General features: G+C 36.7%; 1 protein-coding gene across 2 annotated transcripts in view; it reads right to left on the bottom strand.

Annotated features, from left to right (window-relative positions):
- Window positions 1-466: 466 nt before the first annotated feature.
- The window catches only part of LOC149424886 (uncharacterized), a 493,347-nt gene continuing 472,870 nt past the window's right edge, over window positions 467-20,943 (bottom strand). The window contains exons 2-4 of one of the 2 annotated variants that reach the window (XM_089647709.1): window positions 9,692-9,908; window positions 3,372-3,593; window positions 467-2,095 (exon numbers count right to left, since the gene is read on the bottom strand). In XM_089647709.1, coding sequence (XP_089503835.1) covers window positions 1,920-2,095; window positions 3,372-3,593; window positions 9,692-9,908 — 615 coding nt within the window. In that variant the 3' untranslated portion in view covers window positions 467-1,919. Of the gene's footprint in view, window positions 2,096-3,371; window positions 3,594-9,481; window positions 9,909-20,943 lie in introns of both variants that reach the window. The other variant, XM_089647708.1, reaches the window with a different exon arrangement.

A 20,943-nucleotide genomic window follows, 5' to 3' on the forward strand; every position in this document is an offset into this window, starting at 1 on the left:
TAATTTTTATTTTTTAAGTGAATACCGCACAAGAGTCCCAACTGCTCCCAACCGCCTGGAGCCAGTGAGTCTATATCATCCCCAATTGGGGTATGTTGTGATGCTGAAGGTAATGGGGAGGGAAAAAGGAAGGTGGGGAAGTACCTGGCTATTCAAATCTGATCGCCAAACACGGCCAAAGCCATTTCAAGCAACAATTCTATTCTGAACGGTGGTCTTACACCAGGGCGATACTGAGAGTATCTTCCACTCTGGAACGTGCCACAAATGCGCTATATATTATTTTTAATGAGTAATTTGTGAAATAACATAAATTAATGAAATATATAAATGATAGGAACCCGCGTCCTCCGGCTTGCTAGTCGAGAGCCTTACCCCTCGACCATGGAGGCCGTCACGGAGGAATGAACATAGTTGATTTGTATCAGGAAACATGCTGGGGAAATAGGACAGAAGAAAAACAATGTAGGTGTAAAGGAGTATTTATTTACAGAATCGGCAATTACAGTAAACTCTAATCTATTCTACAGTATTAACTGTTTTATCTTAAAAACATCTAAATTACACAATATCTTGCTGCCAAAATAATGCGCAGACATCGTCTACCAAATATTTCTAGTAAATGTGAAATGCTCTTTATTTATTTTACTTCATATTTTGACAGCAAACTAGTGTTGTTTGTATTAACAGAAACAAAATATAAAACAAGACATTTTTTTTTAAATTCCCAGAACAAAAGAATTCTTTATTGATATTATTATAAGTCACATTTTTTAAATGGCAAAAGAACAGAAAATTTGTGGTGGATCTTACAATTTAATGAAATGGACGAGACATGCACACATCAATTTATCATACATAATTTAAGAGTTACCTAGGAGAAATAATTATACAGAGTTAGCTAAGTTTAATAGGCAATCCCTCGGGAGTTGGCAATCCTCCCAGCACTTGTTGTTTCCAGACAAGCGGGGCGTGACGCAGAGGGATTGGTATATGTTCCTATGTAGTGGGTTTATCTCATTCACACTGGTACTGGTTAAGTGGTTGGTTACATATTACATACGTTGTAGCATATCTAGGCGGGGCGGGAACGTGCAGATGCCATGTGCAGAGGATCTGATGTCAGATCAGACGGAGGAGTATGTAGTGGTAGGATTAAGGTTGATTATTATTACCAGAGAGGTAAATAAGCTTGGAATGTTTGTTATTTCCATTCCAAAATGTTATAATATTATTGTAAAAGTTTTAAAGGAAATATTTTCATGGTCTAATAATTTACAAGTATGTAGTATGAAATATTCTTATAATTACTTCACCGATGCCTTCCCATTTTATTTATTCCTTAATATTAGAACTTAACATTTAAGTATACTTACTTATTTTGAAATAAATAAATTTATATTTTTGGAGTTAAAAAATAAAGAAAAAAAGAAGATAAAAGAAAGGAATAAAAGAGATATGAAACAAGTGGGGCTCGTAAACTCTACGCGGATAGATATGACGTGAAGTCTCAGGAGACTCGTTACCCTTACAAAATCAATTTGTTTCACTAATTGGTCATGTCAACATAAAAAGATACTTTCGGAAATTTCGAAAAGAAAATGAAAACCGCTACTTACTCCGTAAAACTTGTAATTACCACTTGGAAGATGTCAACTTTACTAACAACTGAGAATTCACTGAAACTTTACAATATTTTATTTATCAAGTCTTATATTCGCGTAGCACCGCTCCGGATAAGTCCAGAGTTGGCTCCAACATGATGATGATGGCACATGGACATTTCTGTATCTTTGGTTCTCGCAATCAATTATTCGCTCCATTGAATATGTCCAGAGTTCGGTCATTGCTTTATGTATAATACGGCCTCAGCGAATATTGTGAGATTAGAAGTGTCCCGAGGGTAGTGCCGAGTCGTCTCAGGCGTAGAACTCCCGGTTGTTGTGGCCCCCCTTGGCGTAGCTGTTGGCCGTGGGCGAGCGCTTGGGCTCGTCCAGCGGGTACGAGCCCTCGTCCTTCTTGCGCATGCGGTACACGATGAACATCACCACCAGGATGGCGCACAGCAGCCCTACCACCGCCCCACATATCACCGCTGCAATACACAAATTACTTCTAAATATACCAGCTATTTACTATCTGTTAAGAGCACAAGACCTTTAAAAGTTAAAACAAAATTAAAGCAACAAAATGCTGAAGTATAAATTCAAAAAAATATATTATACAAGGTGTCCGGGAGTAAATTGTACTAACTTCGGGAGGTGATTCTACATGATAGTACAAGTAAAAAAGGTGAATAACTTTTTAGAAAATCCAACTTCTAAATGCAGTTTTAAGGTAAAAAAAAAGTTTAATTGTTTGTATGGAAAAATATTTATGTACGGGAAAAAATAATGGAATTTCTTAAGTAATTTTTTTTTTACTTCTACCATCATATAGAATCACCACCCGAAGTTAGTGCACTTTACCCCCGGACATTCTGTCATATTTCACTACTTGGTAGATGTAAACCACTTAATAAATAAATATATATGAAAAACTGTCTACCAGGAGGAAGGGGTAAAATAAAATTTAAAATATATGATTGGCATATCCCACTCTTAACAATACTCGTAACTTCTAGGATATGTACATTGCAGAATCGTATTTAACAAATAGTTCAAAGATTGAAACTTCGAGTTTCTTTTTTTTTCACTTCGTAGATGTTGAGTTTGATGTAATTTCAGCTTTTTTAACAGGACCATAAAATGCTAATGATTCAATGTGAAGAATTGTAAAATCATGTGTTTATGGTTTGAAAATTTGATCACTTAGATAATGTTTTAATTAAATACTGCAGGTAGAACACAACATATTATTGGCCTTTACTTTAATCAAGCATTTTTTTGTAAAGTCATATTTTATATGCCTTGAAAATATAATGTATGAGGCCTAAAAAAAATGCTTTGAAGTGCATAACATTTTACATAGGAACCCTTTTCGGTTATGTTTTTTTGTATAATGTGGCAAATTAAGTTCTTTAAATTATGATCACAAAATATTTTAATATTTATGCCCAAACTTCAGTAACTAAAATGAAACATAAACTTTTGACAATGTTTCTTTTGCATAGGTAAATCACCATCTGCGTAAGGAGTGCGTGATTTTGCCCGAATCCGAATGTTACATGTCGAGGTGTATGGCCTTAATGAGAATTTTCACTTTGTATCTTCATGTAATTCATGTTTTTGATGATATTATGTTGGAAAAGTGAATTTATGTTTTTTTGGAGGCCGGGGTAGTTGTATGTCTTATCTGAATGACGGTGGAAGTAAAAGTAGTGCGATGAATTCACATGTAAATAGAACAACAAGAAAAGGTGATAAAATTACCGGCAAGAATGCCCGGCTGGGCGAAGAAGCTCGTCGCTCGGTCCTCGTGTTTGGTGTTCATGATGAAGACGTCGTTGGTGTCCTCCTTGTCGGGCTGGCCGCCCCCTCCCGGCGCCGCACCGCCCTTGCCCTCGAAGCCCTCCCCGCCTTCACCGTCGCCCTCCCCGCCGTCGCCCTCCGGCTGCTTCACGGCCGGTGGAAGCTCGTGCGGAGGAACTTTACCTGCGCGTGGCAATACATACTTTACTCATCTGTTCAACTTTACTATTAATGTAGGTAGGTACTACGTATGTGTGTATTGGATGTTTCTACCACAGTCGTTAGCCTTACCTGCTTTAGGGATGATGGTTAAAGTTCATCGAATCACAATGTCAAAAAGCGCTGTGAAAATAGTTGTTTCCTTGCACCATGTTTCATATGGACAATTAACGGTCATTACCTGTGTGCGGCTACAACTGATACCGTTTTCACTGCGAATTTCTGACGTTATGTTTATTTCAGTTAACATACATTCTAAATTAAAGGGTAAGTTATCAAAGATGGCAAAGTCCACTTAACATTAATAATTACTAACAGCCAACAAAACCTTTATTCATTAGTAGAAAGATTTTTGAAATACGTAACAGGTATTTTGGAAAGTTATTGCATTTCATTTAATAATTAATAAAATTTGGATATAAAATAGCAATTTTAAAAGATAATATTTATAATTAACAACAGTAATAGACGGTTTTACTAAAAATGTAGACTTGACATATTTAATACATCTCTGAATTTCTATTGCACTGAATAAGTGCATTTGTAAGTGGTATGATGGATTGATCCTGAAAACAATTTAATATAGGATATACTGGGTCTCTCTTATATACAGTCGGAATAAATAAATTAGTATTCATCGAAGCAATTAGCATAAACATTATTCGGAAATTGACGCAAACATGTTGATTTTTTATTTAAATGGAACAAAAGGTCAAATGATTTGAATATTTTTTATTGAAATTTGGTAAATAGATATACTCCAGTCATAGCCATCAAGGGCGTCTAATTTAGGAACTATGTTTTTAACATTTGTTAATAGGATCAAACTGCACAATTGGCAATTTGGCGGATTTTATGTGGTTAAAGGAAGTTTGAGAAATACCTATCTATTCTGATCTGTGCACTAAACAAAGTTGAAGCCATTTCAAGCTATGTTTATTCGTTAAGTACAAAATTATAAATTTTATAATATAAGTTGACTTCAGTCGGTGGTTTCCGATTTCATTACCAACAACCTTTGGTGGTGGGAGTATGATTGAAATGAAACGATAAAACAAAAGTAATTCCGCAACTAAATTTGCATGTGTAAATAAATTAGTACCTTTCACCTGAAGGTCCCGAAGTACAGCATATCACTTATTTAATGCAAATTAATGATTCACTACTGCGAAAAATGTTTGATAAGAACAACCCACACAATGCAATTTCGATAATATTAATGAGTTTTGTAAAATTATTTACCGAGGAACAAAATTAATAGAAAAAAGCTTGAAATGTGCAATTACGATATTTCGAGAAAACGATGCGAGAATGTGTTGTTTGTGAAACAACCACGATTCAACTACTGAATACACGTTTTTGTAAGTGTTTTAATAAAATGCTTAAGTTGATAGCTCACACGGTTTCCGTTTAGAGATTTCAACAACTAACCAGGGCTGCAAAAATTTTTTTTTTTTTAAAAACATTCCTGACCGCTTTCACCAATTAAAAATGAACGAAGGCTTGGAAGAAAAAAAATCTTATCAGAAGACTAGCAAATAATATGCACTTCAATTTCACCTACATTTTTACTTGTTTTAAAATTGTTCTCCCAATGCAATTAAATAACGAAAATGTTTCTGTATGGCAGACATTGTCTATGCTGCAGATCAGCTCGTCACTTTGATAGTTGTTTAATTTAGCACAGTTGGATCCATATAAATACAATGAGTAAAAATTAAACTATGGTAATACCGAAATAAGTAATTTTTAGCGGTCGCTCAATTTGGTGAAAACGGTCACAATATTATACACCTTTGTATTTGTGCAAACTGCTGATGCTTCAACTCCATTCACATTTTGTACACAATCCACATACAACCAATTATCATGAAATTTTTGAAAAAGAAAGGGGAAACATGAACAAAATAAATTAACTGCAATTATTTGGGGTCTAAGAGAAGTCTACACAGAAAACCGAAAGTGACATTGACGAGGGATCTTTCCGGTTTTACAGAGAAGCGTCGAAATAGATAGGAGGATGCAACACTACATCGATACATTATATTCACTAAACATTAATTGAAATGAAGTTACTCTACAATGGTTCTAAAATGATGAAAACGAAATTTAAAAAGCAATTTACACCAAAGAAAAAAAAAGGTATTATTTTGAAGAGAATCTTATGACATGACGAATTTAAGAATGAAATAATTTCTGTTTATCAGAGAAAAAACATTTAATAATGTAGTTTCGTGAACCAAAGAGGTAGATTGCTGATGGAATACTCTACGTCGAATTGGAGAACTATACAACAAATATTAAAGGCATGGTTTGATAGATACGGAAAATGAGCTCAATAAAATATAAATTAGAATTAAATGGCTGTAGTCAACCAACGAGGTAGATTTACAATACAATGAAATTGAATTTGAAAGCTACTACAGATCGAACAGTTATAAATAACATGGTTCGGATAGGAAGCCATTGAATTCGTTAACTTTGGGGTAAAAGAAAGACTCTTTAAAATTTTGTACAATTGGAATTGAAACAATTTCTATCATTGAAACAATGTTATATCATTATCAACAACTATACCAAAGAGGTATAAAAATCGGGAAATAATACTTGACAAATAGGAGAGAAACAGATTGAAAAGCTAATAAGTATCACTGATCGATGGGAAGATACTGAATTCGAAAAATGTGGGCTATATAGAAAAAGAGCTCTCAAAATGTATGAATATGATACAAGCAATTGCTGTCGTCAACCAAAGAGGTAGATTCCCGGAACAATATTATAGAACCAAGCTATGATCGCAAAAGCTAATAGCAGAATTCGACATCAAGCTATTGAGTTCGATAGCATAGGCTAGAAAAAATGAACTCTAAAAACATGAAACTAACATAAATAAGTTTTGATGAAATGCAGGCACATTCGAAAAATAAACTTAAGAAATATTAACATGGAAACGTACAAAACGGAAAATACTAAAACAATCGAGCAGTACTTCCTAGTTGTATGATGATCATTCTAGAAACATGATAGAGACTAAGTCGATGGGAATAAATAAGGGATGAACTATCAATTATCAAAAAACTCACAGAACAGCGTCAGACATCCGAAGGGCATTTACAAGGTAGTTATAAAGGAAAGAACAATGGATATTAACCTGTTAACCGGGGAGTTCCCTTTTGAATTACGCAGCATATAACGGGTGCGAACTCCTTCACAGGAACGTATCAGTACGTCACGCCCGGAGGACGTAATTTCATATTGTTATTTTTTTTCATTTAGGCATTATAAAAATGAAAACATCGAATTAAAAAAATAAAAATTTTACAAACAATTATAAAGATTAAAAAATATATAAAAAAGGTTATAATTACAGAACAATAAATAAAAGCACACAGATAAAAGAGAAACATTGAGTTTAAAAAATTAAAATATGTAAAAATTCAAAACTCAATTTCTGTGAGATATGCTCGGAAATATGATCCCGCTCGTTCCAGGGCGCAACATATATTTCAAGGACGTATTCATATGTCCTACCCGATACTGTTTACGTTTGACGTATTTATGCGTCCCGCCCGGTTAACAGGTTGACAAATGGGACATCATTAAAAAAACACAGTCTAAATCAGTATAAATAGAAATATTGATTAATTAAAAAGCTTGGCTTTGTGGGAAATTGGAAAATATTCAAAATATGGCAGGAATGTTTTCTAAACATATTGTCAATTGGATTACAATAAAATAAAGGTTCTGAATCTTCACAGTTCGTTGGAACCATAAAGCGAAAGCCACAAGATTAATAGTTTATACATTTTCATTCTTAGGACATATTTCGAAATTTTCTAGCAAAAAGAGCTGATTTTACGATTCATTCTCTTCGTCATTTCCATAATAGGTAGTAGTTACTATTAATTATATACAAACTATACGGGATGTTCGGGGGTAAAGTGCACAAACTTCTAGAGGTGATTCTGCATGATGGCGGAAGTAAAAAAGATTAAGAACTTTTTCCATAGAAGAATATTAACCGTTTGAGTGCCAATCATCGATTTTCGTCGATTCGTGTTTTAACGAAGATTGCCGATCGTCGATTTCCATCGATTGCGTCAGTCGTGTTCTGATTCGCGCGTACATCGGTACGTAAAATTCTCATTTTTTCGAAACGCCTGGACTTCAGGATCCTCCTCCGCGTGATTCTAAACCAATATTCTTTAATAAAACACCGAAAAATCATCGAAATCCTTGAAAATTCAAAGAATTTATGGGGTTTTAAAAAAATATATAGTTTCATAAAAAATAATGTTTTTTTGGTGGGAATTTACAAGCAACTGTAGGAATTTTTTTGGCAATCAAACGGTTAATTTCTCCATACAAATAATTCAACTTTTGTACCTAACAGCCAAATAAAACTACATTTTCGAAAAAGTAATTTGTCTTTTTTACTTGTACTATCCTGTAGAATCACCTCCTGAAAGTTTGTGCACTTTACCCCCCGGACAACCTGTATAAAACATTATTATCTAGTAAGTAGTAGATAATGTTGTATTAATTCGATTTTATAAATAATTTTGTCATTTTACTTGAGAGAATACTCAGGTACGGCTGATATTTAAATACGGCACTTAGAAGTGCGGACTAGATTTAATGAATCTTAAAAATAAATAAATTGTTATGTAAAATATGAGCTCTTTTCTTAAAAATTAAAATAACACTATATGTGACCCTACACATAACGAACAGCGTGAACACTGTTATTCACCCGTGAGAAGGTGTTCTTTAACAGGCATTAGATATCGTCGACGGTCAGGTATAGATCTTAACCAATATTTTTGAACATACCTTTTTTTGCACTGCCATTGAATATTTGGCCGTAATATCTAAGCAAGTACGTCATAAGAGGAATGGACGCATGGCCTTTTTCATACAAAACTTAAATTTGGATTAGAGGACTAAATTGAAATTTTATTTTTTTTGGTTTTAGTTGGTGGTTTTAATATAGATTTATGCTGCGTTGTTTATTTTAGTTTTAAATTATAAAAAACAGGTCATTAAAGAAATAATGTTTTCATGATTTTAGAAGCAACATTGACAATTTTTAATGCAGTTAATAGTTTAAAAAAAAAATTATCTTGCCCAACCTTCTCTTATAATATATGGAAATATAAAATTAAAAATTAAAAACCTGTAAAAAAGGGGTTTTTTTTGACAAAATTTTAAATTTACACGCAACAAATTTGTGTTTCTAGTTTCTACGTAAATCAGTCATTGTAAGTTAAATTTAAGCCCATCAAAATGCTTTTTAAAAACATTTTTATCATTATATTATATTATCATTAACTCATAATAATTGCCAAAGTAGCCTCTAAAATCATGAAAAATTCACTTCTTTAATGGCCTACATCCATTGATGTATAATATATCAATGGCTGTATCTCATTAGCTAAAGTAGCACATATCCTTAATAATAATATTTGGATGATTTGTATAGCGCCGTTTTTGTGCAAAATCACCTCAAGGGACCTTACTAGATATTTGCTGTACCCTTTGATTAAAAAAAACATTTTTCAGTTTGGTTATATATTTTGGCCTCAAATCGAAATTTAAATTTTGTATGACAAAGACCGCTCAGCCGTTCCTCTTAGGATGTACTTTTTATTACGACACCATCACAATATAATATCAAGAAAAACATGTTTTGTTCTCCTGAAAATTAAACATAAAATACATATGTGGTTAAGATCTGGATGCCAACCATCGGTATATAAAATAATAAAAAATGAATAAAAAGGTTTTGTGAATGGGCCACAATAAAACTTAGTAAAAATAATAAAATGGATGCGCATGCGATCACTACTCACTATCTACATCGAACGTCTTCTCTTTCTCAATCACGAAAATGTCATCGTCAACGCTGGGTATAAGTTCAGGCTGCGCCTCGGTGCTAGTGGGGACGTCGTGAGGACGCGGGGTCGGGCGCGTGCGCTCGGAGACCACGTGATCCTCGTCATCATCGCCAATGGGCAGGTTAGGGCGGTTCGTGGGTTTTTGGGGGGGGAGAGGGCCCGCACCTGAGGAGGGCAGGCCGGAGTCTTCGTCGTCCGGTCCCCAGCCGGAGCCGGAGCTCTCCAGGTCCGTGGTTACCTCCCCGCGCGCGCCGCTGCCCTCGATGCCCTCATCGTCGATGAAGAGGTCGCGGCTGTCCCAGGCGCCCTCGGACAGTCCGTCCGCCTTGCCCTCCTTGCCTTCCTTGCTCGGCTTGAGCGCCTTTCCGAGCCCGCTGTTGCTCTGTAACACGCAATACATACAAACAATATTACATTTGTTACAAAACTTGAAATGCTTTCAATCATCAAAAAGATTTTGGAGGTAATATGTTTTACTATGGTTTACTGCAATCCAGGAAAACTGCTGTCAGCAATATTCAACAGAAACATGCGACGGTGGCAAATAACATAATAAAAGTGGTATTGGAAGTAAAACTAAACGTTAATCCCCCACACATACACTTACACTGCCCTCTATATACCAATGTCAAAAGCCATTCTATTTCCAATCGGCAGAACCTTCAGCAGGTTGGTCCTAACCTGAACCGAAGTCCTGGAAAATAAAACAGTCTATGTTGATGCTGTCTTGGATCGTCAAGAACATGGAAACCCATGTTAATCAAAGTGACAGAGCTCTCGAGACAATCCCCCAGACGTATGAAATAGTCTAAGTAGTGGCACACCCTTGACATGGCCTTCTGAACTGAAGGGAGGAAGTTGGGAAGATCCATGGATAATAGCCGCACTCTCTCATGACCCAAAAATAAACTTTTTCTAAACCCTCCCTGGAATGAAATGAATCCCTACCTGGCGTCTGCGAGGCTTCCCGAGTTATTTATTTTCATTTATTTACTAGCTGTACCCCGCAACGCGTTGCTGTGGCTCAGTCTATCGGTGCATATAGAGAATCAATAGAGCGTGTTGCTTTAATGTCCAACAGATGGCGTAGTTTAAAAAAAACGTGTTTTTATCTGTCACAGGTGACATCTATATAATAAACACATGTGTATTCGAATACAACGTGGTGTGAAAATTTCAAAGCAATCAAAGGTGAAGAACTTTCGGAGATTTAAGATTTTGAACACACAAATATTTACATTTTTATTTATATAGGTAGATCAATAAAAGTTTTGTACATAACATAATAATTAGTTTTACAATGGGTTCCGTTTAAGCATTTGCTTGTGTATGAGAGAGGAGTGTACATTTGGAAAAATAAAATTTCTGTTTGATTTAAGGATTTTTTAAAGGTACAGGGTGCGCCAGAGAAACTTACTTATTTGAAAGTTCAATAAAAACAAAAACACTGTAGTTATTGTTGTAATTCTTTTTTTATTTGAAAATGCAATGTACCAAGTTTTTTTTCATACTGTCTTAAAAATTACATATTTTAAATGGCGACCCTCATCGCGCATACACTGGTTAAGTCGTTTTTTGAAGTTTTCGTCCACACTTCTCAGCATATCAATCGGAATATTGGCAATAGCATCAGGAATGTTGTTTTTCAGGTGATCTATGGTCCGTGGTCGATCGACATAAACAAGGGATTTCAAATAACCCCATAAAAAAAATCACATGGAGTCAAATCCGGAGAGCGCGCCGGCCATGGGAGATCGTCTCGGAGAGAGATGAGGCGGTTGGGGAAATGTAGTCGCAGCAAATTCATGCCCGCTGCTCTCTAGACCACAGCATAATGGCAACTGACGAGAATGGGAAACAAACTTGGGGACGTCCTCCTCCAGATGCGCCCCCTCCCGCCCCTCTACTTGCCCAACTCAACGGTCGGGAATTTTTTCAAATAAGTAAGTTTCTCTGGCGCACCCTGTATATATAGTTATAGCCGAACAACTCTCGAAGATACTCTACTCTACTTACCAGAGACTACTATTATAATTCTTAGAGTGGGGACGACCATAAAGACCCTGACAGTTTACCAACATTTTTAATACAGATTGGGATATACACTTTACTTGAACACGAAATGTATGTTAACCCTCCCACCTCGGAGGGGGGTATACACTTCCCCCAAATGGGAGTTTTTTTTACATCACAAACTCTATAATTTAAAAAATTATAGAAAACAATTTGGTACTTGATTTGCATTAAAAAAATCCCGTTACTATTGTTTAATATATTAGATAATATCTATCGAATTCCGATGAAAAATGTCGAGTTAATTATATTTATGTATTCACTCTCTTTATACGCCCATGGGGCTTTTACATTGGGTACATTGAAAATTTCGTACATAGGGTTTTTTTTTTTTTTTTCTTAAACTAACTAACTAACCATCACGCCGTTTCCCCGCAGGGGTAGGCAGAGAGGACGGACCGCCAAACAACTCGGTCTTGGCACACACTCCTTGCCTCATTCACATTCATGCATCGTCTCATACATACTCTTCTATTGTTCTGACTCTTGACATGGCCCGACTCAAGTATCTGATTCACTTGGTCGTGCCATATCTTCCTCGGGCGCCCCCGACTTCTGCTACCATTCACAATTGCATCGTATATTCTCCTTTATTTTTTCTTTATTCGTAAAATATATTTGTATACAGTTTATACATTCTTTTCGACTACCACACTAGACACATGTCCGTATTATGGTAGTCGATTAGTCGGTTACTATTGTACTCCACCGGATACCCATAAGTTTAAAAAAATCCTCACAGCAAACAAGTCACGACTGCGGTCGTAAAATGTGCAATATGCTAGGGAGGAAAATTATATATTTGAGTTCTTAATATCTTTTACTGTTTTTCATTACTTAATGCATGACTGCTGGGCGATGATAGGCGATTTCCCGTTAAAAAGGTTGGTAGTAACTAATATCCGAGTGTTACTGGAAAGGGCAAAAGGAATATAAAAAGACTCGATCGCTCCGCGATATATGGGGGACCAAGTGACCCCCCTCCACCCTAGGTACGTAAAAGTAATTTTCATACAGAATTCCATGTGAAAAATATTTCAATGAGGTTGGAAAAACTAAAATGATTTGGTTTAAGTCACAATAATAAGGTCGGGTTAGGTTAGTTGAAGAAGAAGAAATCAAAAAGGGAGGCGATTAGAAAACATTTGTATAGAACAGAATTATCATATTAATACATTGACAGTACCCCTCAGTTACTTACACGATCTCGTCCCCAAAGAAATAAAATATTTTTATACTCGACATTTTTTGTTAAAATAATAATGGCTTTGTATGACGTTCGTAATGTTTATATCGTAGTGTCGTAATCCGGCAACTTCCCGAACAAAAGAAGCCCGGAGACGAGAGAGGAGCAAACTGAGAAAAGAAGAGAATTTGTGCCATAAATTACACGGCATTTAATTCGCGCCACCTCAGCGAACTTATTCAGGGCTCGCTGTTAAACAGTTGACGCGCCTTTGTGAGGTGTCGGGGAAGCCTACAGAGCCTACACGATTATTCTGACATGTTTATAGCTGTCTAGGAGGCAGATATTCTGTAGAAAATATCCTCAAACTTCCACTCCAGAGGCAGTAAGAGTTTCCCCCGAGTCTCAACTGACAAGATGTGAGCCGTGCTAAAGCTTGCCATTGCCGAGCGAACCTGAAAAACGCCAAAACACAGGGCTTCTCAAACTTTTCATATTTCAGATAAAACAAAATCTAGACACATAATTTTTTCTTGATTTTAGGGACCAATTTGTTTTTAATTGCCTCAGTAGTTGCTACTCAGTTTCGTATGAGTTTCAAATCTCCCTCTGATTGAACAATCTAAAAAATGCCATTAACAATATGGCTTCTTATCTCTTGAAAATTAAACGCTCTATAGATAATTACTGAAATAGTTCCGTTGTTTTAGAATTCCACACGGAGAAAACTTACTGATAAAAAATATCATCAGTTCTCGCCGCCCGCTAGTGCAGTCGCTTTAATCTCGCTCCGGAGTTACAATTCTCAAACCTTGTAGTACTCCCGAAAATAACGAAAATTTTCGCTTTTTTTAATATTTTTTACATATACGTTATCAGTATCACTATTTACAACACAACAGTGTATTTCTTTTGTTTAAAAACGGGCTTTTGCCCGTTTTTACGAGTGTTTTCCGTACTACGCAGTACTTTGTCGTATTTGCGTACCCGTTTTTGTGTTTTTTTCTTTCTATTTAACAATATAAATTCAGTTATACGTTCGATCCTCTATCGCCCATACTTTTCCCGTTAAAAAACAGTGATTTTGTGATATTCCTTTGTGAAAATAGTGTTTTTTTTTCTCCAGGGCAGTGACCTTATTGTTACCATGTTTTTCTCTAGTCTTTTTCCAGAACTCTCTAGAGCGTTCTAGAAGCTCTCGCGTAAACATTCTTCTGTGACGTCACTTGTTTACAAAATTCTTTCCTTTCTCACCACGTGCTATTTTTTTTTTTTTTTCAATGGATTGTTCTAGAGCGTTCTAGAGCCTTCTGGAATCTTCTAGAGGCTTCTGGAAGCTTTGTTGGATCAATCCTAAATACTTTTTTTTATATTTATTGATTTTTCTTTAAAACATTTTTCGATATCCAATTTTGACATTTCTTCATATGTATTGACATTTTTGAAAAGTTTTTTCCCGACTTTTTTCCTCATTTTTGGGGAAAATTTTGTAAAATCTGGGGAAAAAATATTTTTTCCCCATTTCTTTTTTTTTCCTCATTTGTCTTTTTTTCCCTCTTTCTTTATAAATGGCGTCTAGTGAGGGTCCTTCCGATGATTCGGACAGCTCCATTGGGAATTCTGCGATTCCTCCGAAGAGTCGTAAACAATTGTTGAAAGAAATTGAGGATATTTTATCCACCATTCCGCCTACTGCTGGACCTTCTAAAGCCACAAAATATAAAAAAAAGTCCCATAGGGATATTGTTACAACTGAGGCAGACAGTGAAGCAGGAGCTGCACAAACTACTGCCCGGCATATTCCGACTATAGCTGATAACCAGGAAGTGCCCTCCGCTGCTCCCTCCACCACTCCGACTGCTGAAAATAAAAAACGAGCTGAAGCAGGTACTACACAAACTACTGCCCAGGATACTCCGACTAGAGCTGATAATCAAGAAATGCCTTCCATTGTTCCTTACACCACTCCGAATGCCGAAAATAAAAAACGAGTTAGGTACAGTGACTCGCCTGGCAATCAAGAAATGAAGGCAATTCCAGCTCTGGAAAAATGCCAAAAAATTCGTGTAATAATCTCAGATGGTAGTAACAAGCTTAATAAGGCTGATAAAAACTTGCTGAACTCCACCCTAGATGACCTCATGTCGGACATTACTCGTCTGATGTTGGAAATGAACACTCTCTCGACAAGAAGTTCTACCATAGACGAGATGTTGAATGCTCAATCGGCCATTACAACTAGGCTAGACCTGCTCATTAATTCTCGATCAGTTCCTGCTCCTACTATGCCACTACATAAGGAGACTTTCTCCTATGCTAACGCTGCTGCTAACCTGCCTGCTTCAAAAAAGATTCTGGTGAACGGCCATGAACGACCGATTCCTCAGAAACCGCTGACTGTCCTATTCTATCCTCAGGTGCCGGAGGGTAAAACTTCGGAGGACACTCTGAAGAAGCTTGAGAAGGTTCTCAACCCTAAACAAGATGACTTCCAGATTGTTCGGTCCCGCAAAATCAAGGGTGCTGGCATGGCTTTCCAAGCCAGAGACAAAAAAGGATTGGAGAACATCAGGAAGGCCGAAGCGAAGCTCGCTGCAAATGGTCTTAAAATGATCAATCCACTTGGACGCCTTCCCAAGATTGTCTTATACAATGTCCCTAAAGGAGAGCAATCTGCAGACCAGGAGCTCTTCTCTGAGGTCTTTACCAATAATCTAGTAGGTCAAACGACGCTTTCTCTTGAAGATCATCTTAGAACCATGCGGCGAGTTTCGCTTTTTGGCAAGAGAGACACTCCCACCATGAACATGGTGGTTACATGTCACCCGTTAGCCAGAAAAGTTCTCATAGACAGCGGTATGTGCTTCCTTGGATGGAATGCCTGCCGTACTCGGGATTATACGGGGGCAACCAGGTGTTTCAAATGCCAACAATATGGGCACATTAGTAAGTTTTGTCAGCAAGACAATGAAACCTGCCGTCACTGCGCCACTTTGGGGCATAACTACGAGACTTGCCCTAAGAAAGCCCTTCCCGCTGTCTGTGCCACTTGTACACGTTTCAAAAAACCTGCCGACCATCCCACAGGGGATAGAGATTGCCCTGCCCAAGCTGCTGCAATCAATGTACAAGTGAGGATGACAGACTATGGTTCAAGTTAATCTTATGGCACTGGCAACTCTACATGTTTCTTGTTTCTTCTTTCTAGCATATACTTATCTACTTTTATAGTAATCCAAACAATGTGTTTCATATGTTTTTATTTTTACTTCTTTTATCTAATCTCTTATTCTTTCAGGTAAAACTTTATGATTGTTAAATTGTTGACTTTATATTGTTTATTGCGATTGTTAATTTTCATCTACTTAATAGACACTAATGTTTTCTGACTGTATGTTTTTTTTTCTTTTTTTTTTCTTTTCTTTTTTTTCTATCTTAGATCTTGAAACCATTCAGACCAGAACTGAACTCCATTGCTTGTTTTGTGTTGTTTGATATCCCCATAAGGGGTTGTTCACGGACCTAGTCCCCGCATAAGCTCACTGAAGCTCTAGCACTTATGGAACTCTGCCAGACATCTGTGCCACCCCTGAGGGTGGTTGTGGGTCAGAGGGAAGTCCGTGCTGACCTGGGTGCCTTCCGCCCTGCCTCCGACTTCCTGACGCTTTTCTCCCCTAGGGTCTTTAGGGTTAATCCCTATCATCCCATATACTTTCTTCTGGGCACCACCACGAGGTCGGCTTAGGGGCGCGGGACTTGGACCTGCATTTGTCTTCCCAACCACCACCAATCCATCCTCGGGACTGCCAGCTGCGAGGCATTGAACCACTTTTCTTTTGTGTTTTCTTTTTCTCTTGCTTACAGCTCACCTGAATTCGGTGACCACACGATATTCGCGATGGTTACTGATCATGTATTTTTTTTTCTTTTTTTTTCTTATTTACCATGTACTTCTCATCTCTTTTCTCTACTTTAGGTTGCTGATACTTTGGTACAATATGTTCCTCTTTCTTTTTTCTCCCTTTTTCGTTCTCGTAAATAGACTGTGAATTCTACGCTTTCTAACTTTGTCCTGATTTTCTATGTTTATTTGTTCTTGTTTTAAATTTTTGAGAAGTATTCATTAATCATAACACCCATTGTAGTCACTCATCTGTAAGCGCTTGCATACCGCTTCCTAACACCGTATGCGGGGACATTGAAGGTCTAACTTCACTTTAAATTGTAGAGCCGTTTATTCAAAAAAATTAGATTCTTGCGAGAACTCCGAAGGGGTGACCATAAGTCACCTATACCGGGGTGGGAAAGCGGTGGGTAACTTCAATGATAAAAAATATAGAAACAGAGGCAAGTACTCTACTAACAAACTAACATTGTACACAGTAAGCACTCGCAGACTGCTTCCCTAAAAACGTATGCGGGGACATTCGAGGTTTAGCTTCGTTCTTATTAAATGTAGAGTCGTTCTTAACAAAAAATTAGCGTCCTTGCAAGAGCCCTGAAGGGGTAACCATAAGTTACCTATACCGGGGCGGGTAAGTGGTGGGATCCTCGGATGCTAAAAAATACTGCTAACTTATTAAGAATCTCTTCAAACTATTCGAATTCCGATTAAAAACGAGATTGCAGGCCCTTAACGAATGGTTTCCTGATAAACTTTTAGTAAAATACCAATGTATTGTCACGATGTCGGAACACGTGTTCATATAAATCCTACCATTTTCGCATTTCGTCATTATATATTATCAAGACTTTACTGAAAGTTTATCAGGAAACGGCCTGCAGTCCCGTTTTTAACCGGATTACCAATAATTTGAAAAATATTTTTAATAAATCAGTAATACTATTTTTTTTTAAAAGCTGTACAGAGCTCACTTCACTGTTTTTACTATCACTTTTAATGTGAATACCGCACAAGAGTCCCAACTGCTCCCTGCCGTCTGGAGTCAGTGGAACTATGGCATCTATGGCATCATTTTATTTTATTTTGTTCATTAATTTCATTCATTTAACATATATATCCAGCTAACAATAAAAACACCCTAATATAATAGAACTTCCTTCTTCTTCTGGCGTTAGTAAGATTAGATTGTTAATGTTAATTTTAGTTGTAAGTTGCCAAATATGTAAATACTCGTATAGGTATATGTCATTAAGATAGTAGTTATAGGCCTTAGTCGTAAGTCACTAGACATAAGTCTTAGAGATAAGTTAATAGACTAGTTTAAGTCAGTAGTTCTATAATAGTATTAACTATTTAAGAAATATATTTGTGCAGCGCCCTTGAGGTGATTTCTCACGAAAACGGTGCTATATAAATTAGCCAAATATTATTATTATTATCCTCAATTGGGGTACGTAGAAAGGACGAAGGTATAGGGGAAAGGAAGGAGATGGGCAAAAGGAAGGTAGGTAAATACCTGGCTATTCAGATCCGGTCACCGAACACGGCTTAAAACAGATAACAGCAAAAACTTCACTCATTCGCTTATGAAGTAATTAATAGTGAATACGAAAGCTACCGACTAAGGTGTTAGGATTTTGGATTGCTACCACCTTTTATAAAATTTTACAAGACTTCTTTCATTAAATTCCACCTGGAGGAAATGGGAATCATCTTATGTAACATCAATCAAATATTGAAATACTAGTCACATGTCATGTATAAACTTATGATATGTGGAGAGACGAGTTGTTGTCACGGATCTAGTGACAAGAGTTATTGACAGTTGGTAGGGTAGCGCAGAACGATAGTACTACCATCGACCAACTGAATACTACAATAAAAAGGACAATTGCCTCCTGGCTGTTCAAGCTCATCACGATTTAATAAAAAAAGTCTTTCCCTCTAATAAATTACACATCGTGCCTGTTATAAACAGGAGTTTTATTAATTTCAACATTGCCACCCATAGGTATTATGAATTTAATGATAAAAACGAAGAAAGGTATGCGTAAATTTAAACATGGTAAGTAATTCCGAAGAGTTTGAGGAGCACTGCCTTCGAATATTCGAGGAGAATAATGAAACACGAATTGTTGAATGCCGCAATGTAGTAACATTGCAAACTCATAAAATATACATTCTTATTCATTTACTCGTATTTACTATTTACATGGCGCAGGATAGTTGGGAACACGAGCAACGTACACCAACTTCTGGGTTGACCTACTTTACACTTTAGCCTGGGGAAATGGTTTAAACCTATTTAACCTAAAACATGTACTCGTATGTATTTTCCATTTTAGAGGCGTCTAGCAGCAACCCGGTAATGCTGAGGCCAGAGTTCGAGAAATAGTCAAAACAAAGTCCAAATAATATATATCGCGTGTTTATTTGAATTTATTGTCCGTATTAGCTAGCTATAACCCACTGAGTGAGAAAATAATGCTCAGCTACATTGGGGACATCAAAATGATGGAATTGAGTTAATTTTTAACTTGGCTGTCGCTCAGTTCTATAAGATTTTGTGTTTTCAAAGACAAGGGATACCAACTCGTGGAATTTGATTAAAAAAACCTATTGTAATCAAATTCTTGTTAATTCATTAAATTTGTTCTCGCAAATAGGTCTCATTTGATATAAATAAACGTTCTAGATTTTCCCAGCAGAGGTCTCAAACTAGGTCAAGCTACTCCCAGTTCCTGAAAAAGGAAGGAAAATCACGATTTCGCATCCCTGCCTTCCAATTTATTATCGTTTTTATGGCGAAATATAATGCCTAAGGTCTTATCGCTTTGGGAATCTATTGTTGAAATAATAAGTGCTTAAAATAACAATACAAGCACACGAACAACTAGTAGCTTAATCAGGAAAATATTCAACAAACATGCATAAATAAAATGACTTAAAAATAAAATTGGTTAAAATAATTATAATAAATGTAACCCCTGGAATGCCAGGTGGTAAAATGCCAATCGCCCGTCGTACGTAAACTGACACTATTTTCGACATCTAATTTTGCGACGCGTGTTTTCACGGATAAAATTGACATTTTTGAAAGTGATGAAACGACGAGTTATAATAATGACTGCTTGCTAAGCGAATAAAATATATTTTAGTATGCTAGGACCATTTTTGGGGGTTAAAAATATCATAAAATCGAGGCAAATGCGGCGAGCTACTAGCAAATCAACGGTGGATGTGTTGGCACATTATGCTGCGTATACATTTGCGATCCGAAACGCGAGCCGAGCCTCGAATTATGGGAAAGGAACGCAAGCGGCGTTTCGCGCCGTTTGCTGTTGCTTCGTTCCTTTCCCACAATTCGAGGCTTGGCTCGCATTTCGGTTCGCAAATGTATCCGTACCTTAAGGAGTTAATCAATAGTTGTGTGTGATGACAATTAAATTCGGTGTATATATGTATGCAAAGCGGTATCTGTAGCTTTTGTGGTAGCTATGGAAATTTGGCATAGAATCACCGTTTTAATGAAATACAGATATATTTTATAAATAGTTACATATGTGGGCTTTTCAAAGCTTCGTAAATGAAAATTATTGTGTTGCCAATTTCATGATGCCAGAGACGTCGTTCGAAAGTTTAGCGGCTTTATACACACATGTTTCGTTTGATAATAATCGTGGTCAAATGACATCGTTGAAGTTTAGTTTTTCACTTCAAGATAATCATGTTCACATGACATCGTTGAAGTTCAGTTTTTCGCTTGACAATAATCGTGTTCATTGGGCTTCGTTGAAGTTCAGTTTTTCGCTTGACAATAATCGTGTTCATTGGGCTTCGTTGAAGTTCAGTTTTTCGCTTGACAATAATCGTGTTCACTGGGCTTCGTTGAAGTTCAGTTTTTCGCTTGACAATAATCGTGTTCACTGGGCTTCGTTGAAGTTCAGTTTTTCGCTTGACAATAATCGTGTTCATTGGGCTTCGTTGAAGTTCAGTTTTTCGCTTGACAATAATCGTGTTCACTGGGCTTCGTTGAAGTTCAGTTTTTCGCTTGACAATAATCGTGTTCACTGGGCTTCGTTGAAGTTCAGTTTTTCGCTTGACAATAATCGTGTTCACTGGGCTTCGTTGAAGTTCAGTTTTTCGCTTGACAATAATCGTGTTCATTGGGCTTCGTTGAAGTTCAGTTTTTCGCTTGACAATAATCGTGTTCACTGGGCTTCGTTGAAGTTCAGTTTTTCGCTTGACAATAAT

The sequence above is a fragment of the Hesperophylax consimilis genome, chromosome 3, assembly GCF_061612785.1.
Source record: "Hesperophylax consimilis isolate HC1 chromosome 3, BYU_Hcon_1.0, whole genome shotgun sequence".
Classification (NCBI taxonomy): Eukaryota; Metazoa; Arthropoda; class Insecta; order Trichoptera; family Limnephilidae; genus Hesperophylax; species Hesperophylax consimilis.